General features: G+C 41.8%; 1 protein-coding gene across 2 annotated transcripts in view; it reads right to left on the reverse strand.

Annotated features, from left to right (window-relative positions):
* Window positions 1–1,298: 1,298 nt before the first annotated feature.
* Window positions 1,299–17,046, reverse strand: part of akap1b (A-kinase anchoring protein 1b) — a 48,308-nt gene continuing 32,560 nt past the window's right edge. Inside the window, exons 6-12 of one of the 2 annotated variants that reach the window (XR_015859379.1) lie at window positions 9,939–10,116; window positions 9,333–9,483; window positions 7,201–7,268; window positions 7,005–7,078; window positions 6,859–6,924; window positions 5,044–5,143; window positions 1,299–4,931 (exon numbers count right to left, since the gene is read on the reverse strand). Coding sequence is in view for 1 of the 2 variants with exons in the window: in XM_088380469.1 (XP_088236595.1) it covers window positions 4,869–4,931; window positions 6,859–6,924; window positions 7,005–7,078; window positions 7,201–7,268; window positions 9,333–9,483; window positions 9,939–10,116 (600 nt within the window). In the remaining variant the exon portion in view is untranslated. The remainder of the gene's footprint in view (window positions 4,932–5,043; window positions 5,144–6,858; window positions 6,925–7,004; window positions 7,079–7,200; window positions 7,269–9,332; window positions 9,484–9,938; window positions 10,117–17,046) is intronic. The other variant, XM_088380469.1, reaches the window with a different exon arrangement.

The raw sequence follows: 17,046 nt of genomic DNA on the forward strand, positions 1-17,046 counted from the left end.
AAAATTGGAATTTTTTGTAAGTGGGAAGTTGTGGAATAGGTAGGCAAAAGATGAAGAGTGGAAAGTTGGAATGGTTTAATCGGTTGAAAAATGTAGAAATTAGAGTAGAAAAACGAAGTTTTGGAGAATTTGGTTGAATTTCAAATTTGGAATTTTTGATAAGTGGGAAAATGTGGAATAGGTAGGCAAAAGATGAACAGTTGAAAGTTGGAATGGGTTGAATCGGTTGAAAAACGTAGAAGTTCGAGTAGAAAAACGAAATTTTGGAGACTTTGGTTGAATTTCAAATTTGAAAATTTGGAATTTTTGGTAGGAGAGAGAAGTTGTGGAATAGGTAGGCAAAAGACGAACAGTTGAAAGTTGGAATGGGTTGAATCGGTTAAAAAATGTAGAAATTAGAGTAGAAAAACGAAATTTTGGAGAATTGGGTTGAATTTCAAATTTGGAATTTTTGGTAAGTGGGAAGTTGTGGAATAGGTAGGCAAAAGATGAACAGTTGAAAGTTGGAATGGGTTGAACAATGTAGAAATTAGAATAGAAAATCGAAATTTTGAAAAATTTGGTTGAATTTCAAATTTGGAATTTTTGGTAAACGGGAAGTTGTGGAATAGGTAGGCAAAAGATGAACAGTTGAAAGTTGGAATGACTTGAATCGGTTGAAAAATGTAGAAATTAGAGTAGAAAAACGAAATTTGAGAATTTGGTTGAATTTCAAATTTGAAAATTTGGAATTTTTGGTAGGTGAGAAGTTGTGGAATAGGCAGGCAAAAGATGAACAGTTGAAAGTTGGAATGGGTTGAATCGGTGGAAAAATGTAGAAATTAGAGGTGAAAAACGAAATTTCGTGAAATTTTGTCAAAAATTTAAACGTGAAAATGTGAAATTTTTGAATTTGGCAATTTTGGGAATGTCGAGAATCAATCCGAATGTGGTTCGAATGTGCTGAATGATGTGAATTTACAAGTGGAATGACGTAAATGTGAAATGACCGCACGTCCCTGATAAGTACACATTAATTTGTGACAACTGGTCAAGTTTCTGATGTCATGCAATGTTAAGCTTTTCTCTATAGTGAGATCTATTGAGAGGAAAAGACTTATGCCCATAAAATCTCAGAGGTTTAAGTCAGCATAAATTGAGATGCCCACAGTAATGTTGGTGACGATAGATTACAAATTTGTGATATTAGGTGATGTTAAGCTTTCTTCTTTTTAATACTACGATGCGTTTTTTTACTGTTCCCGCATCAGGTTACTTTGTGTATGAAAATAATTACCACATGGAAAGAAATTAATATATACACTTTAAACAGCCTTTATTGGGGTTTTTTTCCCTAATAGATCTTTACAGTACAATCAAAATGAAGATGAGCCTAGCAAAAACTTCATCTGTACATGTTAAATCTTATGGGCACAGTACTTTCAAATATCCCAATGGAGACTTGTCTTGCAATTCAAAACAACAACTCCCCCATCCACCCAAAAAACAGTCCCACAACTTCAAAAAACAATATGGGTGAGTGAAAGCTTGAGGCAAAATGACCCAGAACGGACCAAATAGCAATAAATACCCGTCATCCCCTTCGAATACCACTCTTTCTCAGTGTTATAGAAAATAGTCGTATCTTATTTACATAGAACAAAATAAGTATTCAGGTGTGGTGGAAGTTAATTTGCATCACAGGAGAAGACATCTACAGTATTTACCATATAATTGAGGATACAGATACAAGAGGACAGGCTCCTGGGAGGACTTTTTTTTTTATTTTATTTTTTTAAAGCCGTTACACTCAAACCCACCAAAAGCTGTCTGCATGTACACTTATTCACCACATTGACTTTGCAGATTAATTACCGAGGCACCTTCATATTCCCAATATGTGCCGCAACAAATAAAAGATGGGACTACATTTCAGTTACCAAAAAGTTAAAACAAACAAAAACTCTGAAATCTGTGTTTTAGGTACTCATTTGCAATGTGCACGGATCTCAGTTTCGGTTTGAATTTTCACTCAATCTCTCATACGTGCTTCCTCACTCAGTCACGCTCAGTCACACGCACTCAGAAGAGAAAGACTACACAGACTAGATAGAATTTCAAAGGGCAACATTTAGCAAAAACTATATATATTGGTATATTGAGATAGTTTTGTTTCATAAAAAAAAAAAAGCAGTTCACATTTCCACAATGTCCAACTATTGGTAAATTAGAATAGTGTTTTGTTTGATAAAACCGGCTGTTGAAAATTCCACTATGTCCACAAAGTCATTTTCATTCCCTTGTCATTACTCCTCACTAGGTTAATTTTGTTTACCTCAGCCCATCCTTGATATAAGTTGTGTCGTTTAAGTAGTGTAATTTCATGGTTAAGTTTTCTATTGAAGAAAACAAAAAAAAAAAAAAGGGAGAGAGAACTTGACATTCAAAAGTCAAAATAAGAAACCTTGTTTTAATCCAATTAACCACAATAGATTTATAAATCTTGCATTCAGGTACAGTAATACAGACCACAGAAAGTCAATTATGAATAGTAGTGTCGCACATTCAGAATTATATCAATAATTGACTATAACCTGTTAAGGTCTTGAATTTCAACTAAGCAGATCACTTATCAAATTTTAATTCTATTGTCAAGTACTGTATTTTTTGGACTATAAGTCGTGGTTCTTTTCATAGTTTGGGTGGGGGGTGCGACTTATACTCAGAGCGATTTTTATGTGAAATTATTCACAAATTTTCAAAATTCAAAAATCCTCTATGTAGTGAACCCGCTATAAACGAACCGCGATGTAGCAAGGGATTACTGTAATTTGAACTGCAACTGATGTCAGCGGCGCACACGCGGCGTTGTTTACATCAAGGACAAAGGATTCGATCACGGTATTTAATGACTTGGAGTGACAGAGATTTTTTGATAAAATATATGGGCGGGCCTGTGGAATAATTTCAACTGCAACTGAAATATACGGGCGGGCCTGTGGAATAATTTGAATTGCAACTGACGACGAGTCTGGCGGCGCGGCGCGGCGCACACGCTGCATTGTTTACATAAAGGACGATCGATGGATTTACCGATTTGAAGTGACAGATGGTTTGATAATATTGTTGTTTATGTTGTTTATAATAGTTATTTGATATATAATTTATATATCGTCATATGGGCCGGTGGAATAATTTGAACAGCAACTGACGATGAGTCCAACTGTCAGCGGCGCGGCGCACACGCGGCGTTGTTTGCATAAAGAACGATCGATGGATTTAATGATTTGGAGTGACACAAATGGTTTGATAAAGGTGTTATGTTTTAGTTATTTGGATAACTGTTAATGTTGCCTCAGGCCCGTTCTCAGCTCTTCGTTTCTGTTTAATGTCACGTTAGCATATCGTATCGTTTAGCCTGTTGTTGCTCATTCATGTCTGGTCTTGGATTTTGTCGAATAAATTTACCCCAAATTGCGAGTTATACTCCGGTGCAACTTGTGTTTTTTTCACTTTATTGTGCATTTTGTGCCTGATGTGACTTGTACTCCGGAGCGACTTTTAGTCTGAAAAATACGGTAAGTCAAATTGTATAATAATCCTCATGTAGTGTTTTCCAATCTGCTATTATATGAAACTTGTGCTTCACTCAATTTCTCTGGTGATGTTAATGATGTTATGCACAAGATGTTTGTTTTCCTTTAAGGTTAATTCTACAATTTTGCCACCTTTGATAACTTATCTACGACTACTATTATCAGAATGTAACTAATATCAGAATGTTGGCGCACTCTGATAATTACCATGTGCACGCACGCACACGCACACACATGGACACACAACCACTACTTTCTTAAAACGAAACAAAACTCGGTTTTGGTGGTGCTGTCATAGAATTAAGGGGGCTGGGGGTGATTAGAATAAAAAAGCTTCTTTGATAGTCTGCAGTGAGATTGGAGCTCAAGTCTACAGAGAACAGCATTTTGCGGTCATAAACAAGTTGGCAGAATAATGTTACGATAGGACAACCAGCTTGTGCTTTAGTCCAAGCTGGCAGCACTGTTGTTGGTCGCCAGGTGACCGTTTTCAGACTTTGACTGCTTGCTACCGACTCACCCTTGGACTTAGCAACATCATGGCATTATCCTTATAGTTGGAGTAAACCAGTGGTTCTTAACCTGGGTTTGATCGAACCCTAGGGGTTCGGTGAGTCGGCTTCAGGGGTTCAGCAGAGCTGGTATGTCATCCCCCCCCCCCCCCCCCCCCCCCGACGCCGCGTTTGGCCGAACACACCTGAATGTCGTGTAAATTCGCGATAACGCATATCTGAACTGGTCTTGCAAAGGCAACAGCAGAAGTCACACTGATTTGCTGGTATGTCATTCCCCCCCCACTAAAGAGGGGTTCGGTGAATGCGCATATGAAACTGATGGGGTTCGGTACTCCAAAAAGTTTAAGAACCACTGGACTAAACAAAAAACCTTTATGCTAACAATTTTGAAATTTACTGACCTATAGCTGTCAGAGTTGGTAATTACAGTTCACGTGCCTACATAGTCTGACATACGTCTCATGAGCCCACACAGCATGATGATTAAAATACAATGTCCAAAAGCCCAGTGCAAAAAGGTAAAGTTGGGGGGGAAAAAACATATATTGGTTGAATCTTTATTTAAATTACAATATAGACCCTTTTTTCATGTACAAGGTTCTTCTTCCTTTCATTTGTGAATGACCCAAAAAGGTTTGTCTTATTTTGAAGCAGTGTTGCTCTCAAAGACAATGCCAGAAAAATATTTTAATGTCTTTTTAAAGGAAACAAACAACAACAGGATGAGAAAACCAAAAACAAAAAATCATCCAGTGAATTGTCCTTAACCGACAATGGCTCAAAATCCATCAACCCATACACCCAAGCCCCTCTCAGCCAATGTGCGGTTTATAGAAATAACCTGAAAGAGAGAAATTACCTTGGTTAGACTTACTTCTTAGAAAGCATATATCATATACTGAAGTGAATGCTAAACTGTAAAACTGAAGGTCAGTACAAACTTTCATGTTTACCTTATCTTACATTCTTTCTGGAGCTTTTTTGGTCTAGACCACAGGTGTCAAACTCAAGGCCCGGGGGCCAGATACCGCCCGCCACATCATTTTATGTGGCCTGCGAAAACAAATTGTACATCAAATTCGTGTGTCATTACTAGAATTGCAAATTGTCTTCACTTTTAATATCTTTTTTTTTTTAATATTTGACCAGTTTTTACTCGTCTGATTTGTTTTGTAGCTTTTACTGTATATAATATGAGGTGCTCATACATTTATTTGGGTTGACAGTCATAATGGCCCTCCGAAATAAGCTACGACTACAATGCGGCCCGTGAAAAAAATGAGTTTGACACCCCTGGTCTAGACTAATATCTTTGGTTTTTACGTATCATTGGAAGCCCAAAAGTGAAACGGCCACTTTTGCTAGCATTCGTTGGCCAGATTTACTGTGTAACACAATTTAAAAACACCTTTTTTTTTTGGGTCCATTTGGTTAACATCCTTCCTTCAAATACTCTAAATGGCCTCCAAATTTCAATTTGTATACTGTGAGGATCCTTTTTAAGGTACTTTTGATGAAAAAAAAAAAAAAAAAAACTACTAGAAATAAGAGTTGTAAAATTTTAACCATAACACTAACCAACGATTATCAAATTAATCGACAATTAATTTGAGAATTAAATTAATCGACAATTAATTTGAGAATTAAATACTTGAGCCATTGTTTATCTTAAAATTGTCCAAATCATCGGATTTCCGCCTCTCAAAAGTAAATAAGTTGATTTCTGTAGTCTCTCATAGAGCAAACTGTCTATTGTTTAATCAAAATATGACATTTGCAAACACCTTTTTTTACTTTGGGGAACAAAGGGAAAGTTACAAAGTTGTTGTTAGCAAGAATAACCTGTAAATGACATGTACAGTGGGGCAAAAAAGTATTTAGTCAGCCACCAATTGTGCAAGTTCTACCACTTACAAGATTAGAGATGGCTGTAAATTTCATCATCGGTACACTTCAACTATGAGAGACAAAATGAAAAAAAAAATCCAGAAAAACACATTGTCTGATTTTTAAAGAATTTATGACATTCCATTTGACATTCTCCCAATTCTCTTCCAGATCATCCAAATGCGCTCCAGCAAACGTCAGACAGGCCTGGACATGTACTGGCTTAAGTAGGGGGACACGTCTGGCACTCCAGGATTTGAGTCCCTGGCGACGTAGTGTGTTACTGATGGTAGTCTTTGTTACTTTGGTCCCAGCTCTCTGCAGGTCATTCACTAGGTCCCCCTGTGTGGTTCAGGGATTTTTGTTCACCGTTCTCGTGATCATTTTGACACCACGGGGTGGGATCTTGCGTGGAGCCCCAGATCGAGGTCATTATCGACCAAATACTTATTTTCCACCATAATTTGCAAATATTTTTTTTAAAAAAGCAGACAATGTATTTTTTTTTTCCCATTTTGTCTCTCAATGTTGAAGTGTACCTATGATGAAAATTATAGGCATCTCTCATCTTGTAAGTGGGAGAACTTGCACAATTGGTGGCTGACTAAATACTTTTTTGCCCCACAGTAGTTGAACCTGAAGCCTGGTAGACGAGCTTTTTGCATTACCGAGAACCTAAGAAAGTCACAGTTTCAAAAACTGTAAAAGTATGACATCACTTCGTCTCATCTGATATTGTTTCATGTTTTGTTTGTTTGGCTTTGTTTAAGCATTCATTAATAACAAAAACGAAAATATGTTTTTACAATACACTTAAATGCCAAACATTTTTGTATGATTATAATCGAACAACTCGTAATTTAATAATTGTGGTGTCTTACGTCTTCTCCCACCATGTTCCACAGATGAACCAATGGGAGGCCGGTACTGTTATCATAATTTGAGACCTTTAAAATACAAGACAAAGATATTGCCAATTAGTGACAGTCAACTATCAGTCTGGGGGAGATTACTGACAAAGGCCTACTTGGGCAAGCAATGCAACTCCTCTTGTCATCTCTTCTAGCGCTGATGTGGCCCCGGATGAAAAACGATCCTCACCTGATAGAATCATACAGTAAGTACACATTAGGAAAGCAAATAAATGCAATCCATTTGAAATAAGGAATAAACTATACCAGAGAACCATGTGTTATGCATAAACTTGTGTCAAAACAGTGTACCTGGGAGGGGAGCGACGTTGTCAAGCAATACTTCAGCCCCTTGAAACGGTAATGTTACAAAATCAGACCTAAAAGACAAAGGCATCAATGTGTTGAACGCTGTCACACTAAACATGTTTGTAAGCATTACGGCAACAAGCAAAGATCTTGCTATAATCCAGCAGTCCCTTTATACAATGCGGATGAGATGAAGATAGAATATATACTGGTAATCTTCTTCAAGATCTTTGGGCACCATATGGTATAAATAAAGCGCTATGTGCACACCATTTATCATTAAATAACATGAATAAAGGGCATAAAATAAACTTCTATAAATTCTGATTTTAAGCCTATATTTAAAGTTTTTTAAGAGCCATATAATGTACCAAAATAAGTCTTGTGTCGAATAAATTAGATTGTCGCAATAATATCCTGTTCTTGCCACTTAAATGTTGTTAGTCATTTATATGTTGTACAGAGACTGAGATCAACCAGAGTCAAATTCCTCGTTTGTCATGCACAAACTTGGCCAATAAAGCTGATTCTGATTAGGCACCTACGTCTGTGTGGCGAAAGCCACACAAAACAACTTTACAGGTTTGCACAAACGATAGTATTTATTTACCAATGGCGGAGGAGGTACATACTCCTCTACATGTTTCGTCTAGTCCTCTGATTGGTTCATCGGGTCTTCATATTACACCTGTATACATATTACGGAAGCCACACAAAAGAACTTTACAGATTTTGGAATTTGGTCCACACAAAAGGGGCACCTTAGTTAGAGGCGTGTTTTCATTGTTTTGCAAAAATTAAAGGCTTTTAAGTGCGCCTTATGGTGCGGAAAATACGATAAGCTATTTTTAACTTAAAACTTACGATGTGGGCTGGCGGCCACCGATTTTACTTGATGGTTTCTTTGTTAAAGCCCTGATTATATTTCGACATGTGGCTTGTATCATAGCTGGATGGCTGATGGCTGACACTAGTTTTATCTTCTTTGCGTCCTTGTTTGTGTTCTTCATTTTCTTTGTCTTCTTTACGGTAGCATAGGAAGACGTTTTCAATATATTAATATGTTTTAAATGAATTGAATGTCTGAGTGAACAAGACTCCAAGATACTTGGAGTCTTGTTCACGAGTGAGGGGAGGATGGAGCGCGAGATCGACAGGCGGATCGGTGCAGCGTCGGCAGTAATGCGGACCCTGTACCGGTCCGTTGTGGTGAAGAGAGAGCTGAGCCAAAAGGCAAAGCTCTCAATTTACCGGTCGATTTACGCTCCTACCCTCACCTATGGTCACGAGCTATGGGTCGTGACCGAAAGAACGAGATCTCGGATACAAGCGGCCGAAATGAGTTTTCTCCGCAGGATGTCCGGGCTCTCCCTTAGAGATAGGGTGAGAAGCGCGGTCATCCAGGAGAGACTCGGAGTAGAGTCGCTACTCCTCCACATTGAGAGGAGCCAGATGAGGTGGCTCGGGCATCTTATCAGGATGCCTCCTGGACGCCTCCCTGGGGAGGTGTTCCGGGCATGTCCCACCGGTAGGAGACCCCGGGGACGACCCAGGACGCGCTGGAGAGACTATGTCTCTCAGCTGGCCTGGGAACGCCTTGGGATCCACCGGGATGAGCTGGATGAAATGGCTGGGGAGAGGGAAGTCTGGGAGTCCCTCCTAAAGCTGCTGCCCCCGCGCCCCTCCCCCGGATAAGCGGAAGAAGATGGATGGATGGATGGATGAATGTCTGAGTTTTTAAAATGTTTTGGGCAAGGTATGGTGTTAACAGCGCTATCCAAATCTGCACATTCTAGTACTATACAAGTCTGACTATTTAAACTGCTCATTCATCATTTATTGTCCTCAATGGTAAACGGATTAATTTATTGAATATCAGCAAGATGGCTGTACATATAATTATTGTCCTTTATGTGGTAAATATAAAGCAAAACCTGGTAAAGAAACCCTGGGCCAATACACTAATGAAAAAACTGTACCTCTTTCACAACGCAAGGCTAGCCATCGCTAGCTTCTGTGAAAGGACTGCACTGCTTTGCTTTAAGTTTTCTTTATTCATCGAAGAAGCTTAATCTAAAAATGCAATGCTGTGTTGACAAGGGCCCTTAAACAGTACTTCTTACATATAGCCATACCTTATTTGCCGTAATGAGTCAATCTTCACTCTGTCATAGCCACCATAATCAACGTATCTTATTTCCACCTCATTTGATTCTTTATAGAAGGTGATGACCTGAGCTCTCCACCAGGCTCCTTCCACTGCTGGAGCTGCACATATCACACCAACTAGATGATGAAGACAGAGAGACCATGTGTTAATATATGTAATAGCATGAAACAGTGAGGGAGTTATTTGAATACCTGTTAACATGTTACGTCAGGAACATTCTCAGTTCCTCGTTTGTGTTTATGTAACGTTAGCATACCTTATTGTTTACCCTGTTGTTGCCCATTCATGTCTGTTCTTGGTGTTGGATTTTGCCAAATAAAGTTCCCCCCAAAATGTGACTTGTACTCCGGTGTGGCTTATATGTGTGTTTTTCTTCTTTATTATGCATTTTATGGCTGGTACGACTTGTACTCCGTAGCGATTTACAGTCCGAAAAATACGGTAATCCAATTTGGGTCACATTTGCCTGCTGTATGAACCAAGCCCAACACTGTGACACCAATCAGAGACTGTGGACAATACTTTGCAAAGGGTGGGTCTAGACAATATTTTTCTTTACTGGTATATTTACCTTCAGCTGGAGAGGGAAGGGTGGGTGTGCCTGGCTGGGAGTAGCACAAGAACATCTGCTGGTCAAGGCTTCTTAGGGCATGGTAAGTAGGATGGGTGTGCTGCTGGACAAAGACGTGCCCGGCTGATACAATATTCACCACAATCACTTCAACTGTCACACCACTGGGGAGGAGCAGCTAGAGGACAAATGACAAAAATAAAAGCAAAGTAAAAATTGGAGCGCTTGAACAAAACTTTACTGGCTTCAATGTTTGCAGTCAACCATGGTTTTTCACAGCGATTACAAAAATGATTATCTGGACGGACAGATGGACACACGCACACACGCACACACACTTTTGGGCTGCTGTGTGTGTGTCCATCCGTCCGTCCAGATAATGTGTGTGTGTGTGTTGTGTGTGTGTGTGTGTATGTGCGCGCGTGTGTGTATGTCCAACAGGGGGGTGGGCAATTAATAGAGAACACTTTTTGTCCGATCGCCAAGGGGCACTGAAATGGGCGATAATATGTTTATTTTCCTTATGTAGTATGCAATACCTGCATCTCACTGGTGTTCTTAAGGAACGCAGCATACTTCAAACGCGCAACGACTGCGCTCAATGGCCGATCGGAACGGCCACTCGCAACGGCCGATCGCAACGGCCACTCCAAAGCCGCACACTTCCTCTCGGTTGAAACTGCAATGGCCGATCGGAGTTGCCGTGCGCAACGACCGCACGCAATGGCCGACCACAACGGCCGCGCGCAACGGCCGCTCCCAAGTTGCACACTTCCTCTCGGTTGAAATTATACAAAGTACGAAGGCCCATTCATTTACTTATGAGCTTTGGCCGGAGGGCGACATTCCCACAGCGGCGATCCAACAGGAGCGCAATGACCGCGCGCAATGGCCGATCGGAACGGCGGCGGGCAACGACCGCGCGCAATGGTTGATCAGAAAGATCGCATGCAATGGTCGGTCGGAACTACCGCGCGCAATGGCCAATTGCAGAAATTTTAGCAGCATGGGCGATAATTAGAGGTATCAATGTTTTCTATTTATGTTTGCAGTCAACCATGGTTTTTCACAACGATTACAAAAATGATTATCTGGACGGACGGATGGACACACACGCACACACACTTTTGGGCTGCTGTGTGTGTGTCCATCTGTCCGTCCAGATAATGTGTGTGTGTGTGTGTGTGTGTGTGTGTGTGTGTGTGTGTGTGTGTGTGTGTGTGTGTGTGTGTGTGTGTGTGTGTGTGTGTGTGTGTGTGTGTGTGTGTGTGTTAAAGGGAAATGTGCTTTCGGGAGTTTGCAAACATATTTTTTAAGGTTGTGTTAAACTTATAATCATATTAATATCTAGTATTGGAGTGCTCGTGTGGATTGGTGGGTGGCGAAGAATGTGCAGGCAAACTGTATGAACTTGTTTTCTTCGAAGTGTTGTGGAATAGGCCCAGATAGGGAGTACCAGACGAGAACACCTCAAGGTCGGTGAGAAACGAGAACAACAGCACGTCTATGTGGCCGGGCTTCGCGGGGAAAACCCAACCGCCTGACCTCAGCAACACCTGGCCGGGGAGGAGATGGCCATCGACCAATCACCTCACAATGTTTTGCATGCTTTAATATTCATATTGTGTTTCTTCAAAACTGGGCAACCCGGAAGAATGTGTCGTCTTTTGGTGGTCACAAAAATGCACGAGTTTTAGTGTGAGGGACCCGGGACCCAGGCCTGTATTAGTGTGCTTTGTCAGGAATAAACAATTGGTAAATTTGGTCTGATTGACCTACTGGTCTTCTCTTTGACAGAACGAACTCGCAAAATTGTTAGGTGCGCCAGTGTGTGGATTAGGACATAGCAATTTATGTGTTAAGTGTTGATCGCAATTTGGAGTCAGATCAATAACTAAAATCCGTAACCTAACAATTTCTTGGTGACCGCGGACGTGATGTCAAGAGAAGGGTAATTGACAACTCGTGGTCTTTAGCCCAGACACCGGACAGTGTCAGGGACACTGTCTCCCGGTCGGCGAACCGTTTGGAATAAGCGCACAACGTTGAGCTGGTACGACGTCTCCTCAACCCTGAGCTCATCACCGATAAGGTAAGCAGAATACCTGTTACTATAAGTCGAAATGCTGCAAATTGAAAGAGGAAATTTAAGAGGAGACTGTCGTTCAGATCAAATAAGGTGTGCATGAAGTTAAGATACATACGGTGAATAAGTTTGGAACTTACGTGTGTAACGTGTACGGTAAAGTCAGGGACTGACGCGTACTACGGATAGGTCAGGGACCTAGTGCTTCGTCGTGGCGGACAAGGGTGCGGTGACGATCGTATTCAAATGGCTGGGGTTTTTAAGAGATCCTCGAGGGGAAGTGAGGCCTCCTCAAAAAATATCCGGTCGTAACAGTTCCTCCTGTGAGAGATCAGACCGCTAAAATATCCAAAATAAACCAAATTGGGGGGAGAGTGTGTGTGCGCGCAGAGGATCCTCATGAGTGGGTGTGTATACGAGTGTGTGTGAGTGAGATGTGTGTTCTATGGAAGAAATCAGTAATGGAGAATGTTTAGGAGTCTTTTGAGCGATAATAGGGAAATTGAGAAGTGGACAATGGTGTGTTTAAGTTGGTTAGAGAAACTAAGATGAGCAAGGTGTGGCAGTAGAGAAAATAAGGCGTGTGACAGAAAGTTACAAGAACGGTGGCTTAATAGGATGAGAATAAGAGACAACAAATGTTGTGTAGAAGACATTGAAAGATGTCGAATGTGAACATGATGAAGGGCGCAACAGCAAAGTTGGCCTGCCCTTTGAGAGGTTGAGACTGATGAGCGTGCCTGCACTAGCGCGTAGTCGCGGGTCTGGGCTGTGCGCGTGGGCCTGTGCTATGCTCGTGCTATGACTGTTGCAGGAAATGGCCAGCCTGTAACTGGTCAACATTGATGCCGCGCCCCCCTCGCACGGGGGGTGCTATGGCTGCGGGCGGGGCAGGGACAGTGTGAGTTTCTCAGTGAATGTTTGAAGCAGTGAGATTGAAGGAATGTATATGCTGATGTGGAAGCGCAAATTGTGAGTGGTATTGACCGATAGAAAGTGGCAAAGAAGCTACATGAGAGATGGATTCGAATCCCTTTGTCTGTGTGTTCTGTGTTCGTGCGTAATCTCTGTGTGCGCGCTTTGTGTATTGGCGTGCGTGCGGATGCGTGTGTGTGTGTGTACATGCGGTTGTGTGCGCGCTCGGTGTGTGCGTTTATGTGCACACCCTGTGTGGGTGCGGGCGTGTGAGGAGGAAGACGGCATGGATCAGAGAATGTTCAAGAAAGGGGGGCTCACTCGTAAATAATGATAAAGATAGGTTAGCAACATGAGCGATTTAGAGGTTCAAAAGAAAGACAATTAAAAGAAAATAACATTTTTGATTTGGACAATTGCAGGCTAACAGGAGCATGAGAAAGAAGAGCTGAGAAGCGGGATCCAATTTGATCGGGGAGATTGGAAATTCACAGCACCATATTCTAAGGCACATTTTTGAGCAAGCATGACACAGGTAATAACGTTTGAGAGGTCTAGACATAGATCAGGGGTAGATGTAGAACGCAGACCTTGATGAGTTAATTTTGAATAATGATACTGAAGACACAATGTACTGTCGCATTAAATTGGAACTATAGACTAAACGTAGCTCGGAAATAGGATGAGTTGCAGGACTTACAATATAAAAACGAGATCGCTGATACTAGGAGAATTTGACATTTGGTAAACAAACGTTATTAGTGAATTGATGGCAGCAGCTACATTTGGAAATAGTCTTACAAGTTTGATGTCCCAGTCTGTCACTCTCAGTGCCAGGATCCCTGAAACTCGATCCCGAGACTCCGCCTGCAGCCGTGGACGACTACAAAACGGTGCCTGGCTTTGAGGCAAATTTGACTTTTGGCAAGGACAAAGAAAGACTGTTGTTGTGCTTGGAGGGGGCAAGTACACCCCGGAGGAAAGACAACATCCTCGGGGACGAGAAAAGACAGTGAGAAGCGGAGGAACTCACAATGATGAAAATGGACTCATTTGAACAATGGACTCATTCGAGAGTGATGGATGGGTTGGCTCTGAAGCAACCACAAAAGAACACCAACTTGAGAGTGTGAGGTGCTGCAAAAGAAGTGTCCGACGGGCAAATCGCACTCCTTGCTGTGGCGTTACCAAACTGGGTGGAGCTTGGGTCAAGGTGGACGGGAGCTTCATTGTGCACCGAGTTTGACAGAACTGAGGAGATTTGATAAAAAATTGAATAATGCGTAGAGCTACAGAGAAAAGCATCATAGTCAGAGATTGAACAGATTTGGATAAAACAAATAGGCTAAAACGGTAAGAAACAAGAGCGAGATCTGATATTTTGGCTCGTCAGGCTTAAGAAGTAGAAGTTGAGTTAGATACATTTTAGAATAGGACATTTGGACTAAAGTGGATTCAGTCAAGAGGAACAGGGGCATTTTGGCATTTTAACAGGGATTGACAGCAAGGGAGATTGAGGATAGAAGATCTGGACAGCAATGACGTAAATTACATTAAAAACTGCCCATTCTAGGGAGAGGGCTTGGCGCTCCCTGTGTGGAGCTGCAGCTTTGCAGAGGGGGGCAGACCGCGCGAGGGAGTGGATGAAAGGAGTGGAAATAGGTGACGATTTAAGGAAGCAGGGAGAGGTGCTGGATGGTGTGACAGGCAGGATTTTTAGGAAGAGGAAAAAGGGGGGAGTGAGACTCGCCAAGAGGGGCAATAAAGAGAAGCAGACTGAGAAACATATTTGAGCTAGACAACAGGAAAAAGGGGGAGAGCCAAATGATGACGTAAAAATCCAGAGGGAATAGTCGGACCCATCTTTATTGAATTTAATTAGGATAAGTAATAGAGATCGAGTTTGTAGGAGCAATCTGAGGTTATGGAGGCTCCCCTGACACGCGGGTCCCACAGTCGGCCCCCCCAGATAGACATATATGACAATTTGCGATGAATCTGATGGGCGAGTTTATGGAAAATTGAATTGGAGATTTTACAATAGGTCATGTTGACAAGTATGTCCAAATGTGAAGAGTTACTATTAGGAGTCAATGTTTGCCTGCACACTAACATACTAACTTTGAGTGTGTGTGCGCAGTATGATTGGCCAGAGAGGTCTGAAGTTGGGGTGATGTGTTTGCAATTGAGGATGAAATTCCTCTCACTTAAAGGGGTGGTTCAGACTGGAGGGTCTGGAACTGGTAAGTGATGAGTTCTGACCGGAACCATGGCTCAATGATCAATCAGGGGCACCATCGACAACAAAACGGTGTGATGGAGAAGGCCCATTTCAGCGATATCAAAGTCAAAGTCAAAGTCAGCTTTATTGTCAATTTCTCCACATGCCAGAGACACACAAAGAAACCGAAATTTCGTTCCCCCCTATCCCACGGTGACAAGACATGGCTCACAACAGACAAACAAGTAAACAAGTACAACAAAAGCGTGCTGAATAAATAATGAATAAATAACAACAATAAATAAATAAATAAGAGGAGCAGAAAAAAAAGGAGCAAGTGCGCGTACAGCAGACATTCCCGAAAATAGCGCAACAGTCTGATATGGTCTTGTCTGATATGGTCAGACAAGACAGAACTAGTATCGAACAGCAAGACTTTGGACAATTTGACGTGTGACGACTTTGAGCTCACCCGACGGGGTGACGGACTAGGTGGACAGTGACCAAGTGTTTGACGCTTGAACGTGTTTGCAACAATAGCACGCTCTGCTTTGTTTTTCTGTGTGACTTGATTTTGTTTTTGCAGCATCAGCCACCAGCCAAGGAGTGGATTGCGCGTTGCTTGCGTAACTTGTTTTCATTCTTGCAGGTTGTCGATTGTGTTCGTGGAAAGTTTGTGTTGGATTTACAAGAATATGTTTTTTATGATGAACTTGTTGACGTGGTTTTCAGGACATGATCCGCGGGCGCCAGGATTCATTTTATGACTGTTTTTGTTTTGATACTTGATGTCTGTTTTTGTTTTTGTGTGTACAAATGTCCGCTGTCAGCAGGGCTATAAGCTCACTGACAGGAGTGCGATGATTTTTGTTTGTGTTGCCGAGTGTGTGGTGGACAGTCAAGTTTCAAGGACTTGGGGTGACGGTCCCGGGGCCCAGATGGGAGCTAGAGGTTCCGCGGGCCTGGCTACAATGAGAGTGGTGATGAGGGGGGACGCTTTGCAGGTTCCTTTTGATACGTAATGACACATTGGGTGAATGTGTCAAAGGGGGAGTGGTAAAATAGAAATGGGTGAGTAGGTTTCAATTTGTAATTGTGATATACAAAGTTTTTTCCAAATTCACTTGTTTTCAAGTTTTAACAGGACATGCCAGAATTCACCCAGCAGTGATGGAAGGAGCAGAGGAAGACCAGTGACATCTGGTTGTGGTGTGGTGATGACAAATTATAGGATCGCTTGCCGAAGAATGCATCAGGTATCTGTGCCCTCGTGTCTTTGATAATGCCTATGGTGGTTGTCCCCATTGAAATACAGAATCTCAATTGGAACCTGGAGTCCCCACTGGCGGGGCTCCTGAAGCGAGCCAAAAGAGACGTTTTGCCCCCGTGGTTGAGCGACGACGATCCAACATATATTGACACTATAGGAGTGCCCCGGGGTGTGCCAGATAAGTATAAACTCGTTAATCAAGTGTTCTCGGGATTCGAAAGTATCTTCCTATGGATCACTCCCAATAAAAATGTAGACCGTACTAATTACTTTCATTACAATGTCCAACGACTGGGTAATTATACAGCTGAATCATTTGCCGCAGTTCATGAACAATTGGCTGCAACGTCGTTAATGGCGTTCCAAAATAGAATTGCGTTGGACAGGCTATTGACTAAGGAACATGGTGTGTGTGGAATGTTGGGTGATGCATGTTGTACTTTCATCCCAAACACGGCACCAGGAGGCCGACTGAACAAGGCGTTGGAAGGACTAAGGACACTGAACAAAAAGATGAAAGATCATTCAGGCCTACACACCGATATTTGGTCTGATTGGATGAAAACGTTCGGAAGCTGGAAAGGCCTCATCATGTTTGTGCTTGTTGCTGTGGCTA

Source organism: Syngnathus floridae, chromosome 7 (assembly GCF_059516105.1).
Source record: "Syngnathus floridae isolate MCC-2025c chromosome 7, RoL_Sflo_1.0, whole genome shotgun sequence".
Classification (NCBI taxonomy): Eukaryota; Metazoa; Chordata; class Actinopteri; order Syngnathiformes; family Syngnathidae; genus Syngnathus; species Syngnathus floridae.